Genomic DNA, 7,500 nt, shown 5'->3' on the forward strand with positions numbered 1-7,500 from the left:
GATTGTGTCAGCCTGTTCAACATAAAATCAATTGCTGCAAGTTTGAATTTTTTGAAGTTCAATATGTTAATGAATGTTCAACATAAAAGTATTTGAACATTTGTTGTATGAAATCAATATTCATTTAATTCTCCAAACTTGTTTCAATATAATCGTAGAAGAATTTGATATTTTATAAACTTTGATTATATGAGGACATTGCAATTTTTTCCCCTAAGCATTCAGACCACCCAAAGTACGAGAAGCCAAGAAAAATAAAACGAAAATGTTAAAATCTTTTTTTCGTTTTGAGCCTCGTGTGGTATTCTTTGTCCTAAATGAATAAAAGAATTCTCACATGGGGGGCAATTAAGGTGTTTACACGAACTTGCGCAAGTGTTAAGACCCCACGCAGGCAAGTAATCCCTTAATGACAACCTAACAGCAAACCTCTCCCTTATGAGGACATCGTTAGCACTATTAAATAAAAAGAAAAAAAAAATCGGAAGAAAAAAATTAATCGGAAATTCTCCGTAAAAAAAATATACTGTTCTCAGCCGTATTTAAAAAACAAAAATACTGAATATATGTGCTGTTCTCAGCCGTATTTAAAAAACAAAAATACTAAATATATATATACTGTTCTTAGCCGTATTTACAAAAACAAAAATACTAAATATATTTACTGTTCTCAGCCGTATTTAAAAAATACTAAATATATATACTGTTCTCATCCGTATTTTAAAAAAAAAACAAAAATACTGAATATATATACTGTTCTCAGCCGTATTTAAAAAAACAAAAATACTTAATATTTATACTGTTCTCAGCCGTATTTAAAAAAACAAAAATACTTAATATTTATACTGTTCTCAGCCGTATTTAAAAAAACAAAAATACTTAATATTTATACTGTTCTCAGCCGTATTTAAAAAAACAAAAATACTTAATATTCATACTGTTCTCAGCCGTATTTAAAAAAACAAAAATACTTAATATTCATACTGTCCTCAGCCGTATTTAAAAAAACAAAAATACTTAATATTCATACTGTTCTCAGCCGTATTTAAAAAAACAAAAATACTTAATATTCATACTGTTCTCAGCCGTATTTAAAAAAACAAAAATGCTAAATATATATGCTGTCCTCAGCCGTATTTAAAAAAAACAAATACTAAATATATATACTGTTCTCAGCCGTATTTAAAAAAAACAAAAATACTTAATATTTATACTGTTCTCAGCCGTATTTAAAAAAACAAAAATACTTAATATTCATACTGTTCTCAGCCGTATTTAAAAAACAAAAATACTTAATATTTATACTGTTCTCAGCCGTATTTAAAAAAACAAAAATACTTAATATTTATACTGTTCTCAGCCGTATTTAAAAAAACAAAAATGCTAAATATATATGCTGTCCTCAGCCGTATTTAAAAAAACAAATACTAAATATATATACTGTTCTCAGCCGTATTTAAAAAAAAACAAAAATACTTAATATCTATACTGTTCTCAGCCGTATTTAAAAAAACAAAAATACTTAATATTTATACTGTTCTCAGCCGTATTTAAAAAAACAAAAATACTTAATATTCATACTGTTCTCAGCCGTATTTAAAAAAACAAAAATGCTAAATATATATGCTGTCCTCAGCCGTATTTAAAAAAACAAATACTAAATATATATACTGTTCTCAGCCGTATTTAAAAAAAAGAAAAATACTTAATATTTATACTGTTCTCAGCCGTATTTAAAAAAACAAAAATACTTAATATTTATACTGTTCTCAGCCGTATTTAAAAAAAACAAAAATGCTAAATATTTATACTGTTCTCAGCCGTATTTAAAAAAACAAAAATGCTAAATATATATGCTGTCCTCAGCCGTATTTAAAAAAACAAATACTAAATATTTATACTGTTCTCAGCCGTATTTAAAAAAAACAAAATATTAAATATATATGCTGTTCTCAGCCGTATTTAAAAAAAAAAAACTAAATATGTATACTGTTCTCGGTCGTATTTCAAAAAAAAAAACTAAATATATATATGTTCTCTTAAAATTAATAATCATAATAATAATTTTTAGAAAATTAAATCCTCCCGAAATTTTCAAATTACAATGTCTAAGGATTTTATATAAAATAATATAACAACAATAAAACTAATAATAATAGTAATAAAAAAAAATTCTCGACATTTTCAAATATCTCATTAGGATTTTATATAATACAAAATAAAGACAATAAAACTAATAATAATAATCATTATAAAAAGATTAATTCAACATTTTCAAATAACATCTCAGGATTTGATATGATCAAATATAAAAGGGAAAATTAATCTAATAATAATCATAATAATTAAAAAAAGTTTAATTCTCCCTACATTTGTGACAATAAAACTAATATTAATAATCTTAATCATAAATGAAAAAAAAAATTAATTCTCCCAGCATTTTCAAATAACATTAAGATTTTATATAATCAAATATAACAACGTCAATAAATATTCAAATATAACAGCGACAATTAAACTAATATTAATAATCATAATCGTAATTTTTAAAAAAGATTGAATTCTCCTAACATTTTCAAATAACATTAAAATTTTATACAATCACACATAACAGCGTCAATAAATATTCAGATATAACAGCGACAATTAAACTAATATTAATAATCATAATGGTAATAATTAAAAATAGATTGAATTCTCATAACATTTTCAAATAAAATCTCATTAGGATTTGATATAATCGAATATAACAACAATAAAACTTAATAATCAGTCATAATAATTAAAAAAAGATTGAATTCTCACAACATTTTCAATTAACATCTCATTAGGATTTGATATAATCGAATATAACAACAATAAAACTTAATAATCAGTCATAATAATTAAAAAAAAGATTGAATTCTCACAACATTTTCAATTAAAATCTCATTAGGATTCGATATAATCGAATATAACAACAATAAAACTTAATAATCAGTCATAATAATTAAAAAAGATTGAATTCTCACAACATTTTCAAATAACATATTAATATATGATATAATCAAATACAAAAAGTCAATTAAAAAAAAAAAAAAAAAAAAAAAAAAAAAAACTCGAAACTCACCTTTCTAGGTTTATCGGGGTCGAACGGGTCCGTGGGATGCTGATCAGGACATTCCGGGGAAGTGGCGGCGTCTCCTTCGCATCTAGGGGACACTTCCGGGCTTCCGACACTCACCCCACATTCTGATACACAGGGGAAGAGGGGGGGGGGGGGAGAAAAAAAAAAGTTGAATTTAAGTGAATGTTTCACAACCCATTACAAACAATGGGAGGGGATGTAGAAAAGGTGGGAAATATGCATTTTTTTTTCTCTACGGTATCTATCATACATTACTTAGATTAGGTGTTAATTGTTCTATTAAGAATTTTTCGCATGAGAATGGCACAACCCATTAAAAAACAATGGGAGGGGATGTAAGGAATGTGGGAAATATGCAAATATTTTTTTTTTCTTTTTACGGTATCTATCATACATAGATTAGGTGTCAATTGTTCTATTTAGAATTTTTGCACATGAGAATGGCACAACCCATTAAAAACAATGGGAGGGGACGGAGGAAAGGTGGGAAATATGCAAATAACTCTTTTTCATTATTACATAATTTAAGTATTGTTCTATTTAGAATTCTCCACATGAGAATGGCACAGCCCCTAAAAATCAATAGGGGGGCTCGTACACTGTTAGAAAAAAAAAACCGTAATGTCAATCGGAAATTCACCGTACAAATATACTGTTCTCATCCGTATTTCAGTAAAATACAGGCGACCGTAATTTTACCATATTTTGTTATTATATTTTACTGGTTGGTGACTGTAATATCACTCCTTTACGTCATTATATCCGTTTTTAAAACGGTAAATGCCTGGCAACATTTATTCCAGGATTTTTTTTACCGTTTTAAAAACTGAAATATTGACGAAAACGAGTGATATCACGCTCACCAACCCGTAAAAGATAATAACAAAGTATGGTAAAATTACGGTCGCCTGTATTTTACTGAAATACGGCTGAGAGCAGTATAGTTTTACAGAGAATTTCCGATTAAAATTACAGAATTTTTTAATTGGTATACGTTTACATGTTTACCTTCAAATATCTATGGAAGGAAACTAATACTGAAAAGATGTGGTTGCTATAATAAAACATGTATAATGCGGTTGAAGTCACAGAGCGCTAAGTCTACATTTATTGGCATGTTGATATTGTTATAGCAGAAATTCTAATGAATGAATAATCGGAAACAAATTAAGAATTTTACTCTTAATGTAGAGCACATTAGAGTCTGAACGGATTTGGGTAAGGTTTTTTCTGATCGATATGAATGCAGTTTATATGAATGTACACTCAGGCACACTTATCTATGTTATTTTTCTTCCTCTTGTTTATTTTTTGAGGTATTTTATAATTTATATAAGAAAGATCGTATTTTGATGTTACTGTTCTTAAAATATTTTTTGATTATTCATTACTTCTTTTAGTTAAATCATTTTTTTCCTTTCCTCACTGGTCTATTTTTCCCTTTTGCTTCTCCAACTAGTGTTGTGGCTTAACTAATAATAATAATAATAATAATAATAATAATAATAATAATAATAATAATAATAATAATAATAATAATAACTACCAATAACAACAATGATAATGATGATGATAATAATAATGATTATGGTGATGATGATGATGATGATGATGATGATTTGAGACCTCATATGGCTATAACAATAGTAAATTCTTATTTTTAGCCTACAGTGAAAGCTCGGTATACCTTCTGTAATTACTATAACTACAACACTTTTAATTTACCATGAATTATAAGCTATATTTCAAAAGGCCCTTACTGCCGATGTACTCAAACTACTACACTGTTAAAAATTTGTATTAAAAGTACGGTAAATTCCTATCGACATTTATTCCATGATTTTTACAGTCTTAAAAACTGTTATTTTGACGTAAAAGGGTGATATTACGGTCACCGACCCATAAAAGACTATAACAAAGTAAGGTAAAATAACTGAAATGCGGCTGAGAACAGTATATTTTTATGGAGAATTTCCGATTGAAAATAGTTTTTTTTTTAAGTGTACTCAAAACTCCTATACGACTAAACACACGAAGATTTTAGTTACTGACCTTTAGCTGAGAGGCAGCTTATACACTGTTAAAAAAAATCGTAATTCTAATCGGAAAATCTCCGTAAAAATATACTGTTCTCAACCGTATTTCAGTAAAATAGAGGCCACCTTAATTTTACCTTATTATCTTTTACGGGTTGGTGACCGTAATATCACTCTTTTTAAGTCTTTTACTTCAATATATTCGTTTTTAAAACTGTAAAAATCATGGAATAAATGTTGCCAGACATTTTCAGTTTTTTTTTTATACAAATTTATAACAGTGTACAACTGCCACAGGTCGAAGTTTGGAAGGAACCACCAATGTGGTCGTAATTTACCTCAATTTCAAGTACAAAGGGGTTTATGTCCCTTTAACCACATACTTTTCCCACTTTTTGTATTTTTGTATTTGGAAAGGGGAACTTGTTCCATATGGGTTATAACCTTTACGGGGTTGGTTCAGATTTGAAAGAATATTACTGTTCTTGTTGGTCTTAAGATTTTGTTATTGTTATTTTCATTTTCGTTCACTGTTAAAAATTTGCATTTAAAAAAAAACAGTAAATTTCTGGAAACATTTATTCCAGGATTTTTACCTTTTTGGATATATTGACGTAAATTAGTGATATTACGGTCACCAACCCATAAAAAAATATCTAAGTAAGGTAAAATTACGGTCGCCTTTATTGTACTGGAATACGGTTGAGAACAGTATAATTTAACGGAGAACTTCCGATTAAAATTACTGTTTTTTTTTTTTCTAACAGTGTTAGCTAGAAGGAAAGATTGGCAAACTCTAATCTTTTGAAATCCACAATCCATGGTTTTCCATATTTTTATCACAACTAGCACTTTTCAAATCATCTTCATATTTCTTTGGTATGATTAAATATTTACTAGTATTATCTTGATGGCGGTCTCTCTCTCTCTGGATGCCTGAAAACTTTAAATCAATCAATCAATCTCTCTCTCTCTCTCTCTCTCTCTCTCTCTCTCTCTCTCTCTGTGACTCTACTTCCCCCCTTCTATTTCCAGCTGTTCCACAGTCTTCTTGAACTCAATTTCCATTCTTTCTCCTCCCATTCTCTCCTTTCCCATCGCATCCAGCTGTTCTTGGCTGGAGGAAGGTCATTTGAATATAAAGGTTCGGTGGTGTCATTAAGAGAGCGTCTTTTCATATCGAGTGATTGGGGCCAGGGATCAAAGCCAAATCAAAAATTCCTGTACGGGAGTATTGCTGACGTATGGGTAATATCTCCCCCCCCCCAATTTTTTTTTTTTTTTTTTTTTTTTTTTTCTCCTCCAATCCTTATCTTCCGTAAAGGGGTAATATTTATGTCCAATAACATTGTGTAAATGCTTATTATTATTATTATTATTATTATTATTATTATTATTATTATTATTATTATTATTAATTGCTAAGCTACAACCCTAGTTGGAAAAGCGGAATGCTGTAAGTCCAAGGGCTCCAACAGGGAAAATAGCCCAGTGAGGAAAGGAAATAAGGAAATAAACTACGAGAAGAATAAGAACAATAGTAACATTGAAATATATCTTTCATATATAAACTATAAAAACGTCAAAATAACAAAAGGAAGAGAAACACGATAGAATAGTGTGCTAAGTGGTCCCCTCGAGCAAGAGATCTCTAACCCAAGACAGTGGAAGACCATGGTACAGAGGTTAGGGCACTACCCAAGACTAGAGAACAATGGTTTGATTTTGGAGTGTCCTTCTCCTAGAAGAGCTGCTTTCCCGTAAGGGGGTAATGTTTATGGCTAATAACATTCTGTGCAAATCCTTTCTTCTCCAAGAGGTTTTTGCACATTGCTAATAACATTCTGTGCAATTATTTATATATAGCATTTCATTATAGGGAGTATTTTAATTGGTTCAACGTATCCAAATGAAAGCTATATGAGAAAACAAGTAGATTCTTGATAACATCTTGACCCAGGGTCCTGTCTTGATGACCCGCTTGATTTCGGTAAATTTGGAAATAACGTGTTTTAGAAGTTACAAGTTTTAGAAGAAGCTGAATGTTTTAGAAGTAATTAAAGTTACATGATTTAGAAGTTACATGATTTAGAAGTTACATGGTTTAGAAGTTACAGGTTTTAGAAGTTAAATGTTTTAGAAGTTATTAAAAGTAACTAAAAGTTACATGATTTGAAAATTACATTTGTTCCACAATAATGGTTATCATTGTTCCATATACAACGATATATATCGTTCTAGACATGTATGTGAACTCTGTGATTTAGAGAATATTGATGAAATACGCGAGCAACTCTTAACATTATTTTGAATGTGATTTTTCTACGTCATTTGGAT

At 28.9% G+C, this 7,500-nt stretch overlaps 1 protein-coding gene and 1 long non-coding RNA gene across 2 annotated transcripts in view; one reads left to right on the forward strand and one right to left on the reverse strand.

Moving 5' to 3' along the window:
* The window catches only part of LOC137617789 (uncharacterized), a 596,344-nt gene that overhangs the window by 302,533 nt on the left and 286,311 nt on the right, over positions 1-7,500 (forward strand). The gene's annotated exons all lie outside the window — the stretch shown is intronic.
* Positions 1-7,500, reverse strand: part of LOC137617788 (retinal homeobox protein Rx1-like) — a 113,275-nt gene that overhangs the window by 52,818 nt on the left and 52,957 nt on the right. The window contains exon 2 of the mRNA XM_068347749.1: positions 3,110-3,231. Coding sequence (XP_068203850.1) covers positions 3,110-3,231 — 122 coding nt within the window. The remainder of the gene's footprint in view (positions 1-3,109; positions 3,232-7,500) is intronic.

This window comes from Palaemon carinicauda, chromosome 24 (genome assembly GCF_036898095.1).
Source record: "Palaemon carinicauda isolate YSFRI2023 chromosome 24, ASM3689809v2, whole genome shotgun sequence".
Classification (NCBI taxonomy): domain Eukaryota; kingdom Metazoa; phylum Arthropoda; class Malacostraca; order Decapoda; family Palaemonidae; genus Palaemon; species Palaemon carinicauda.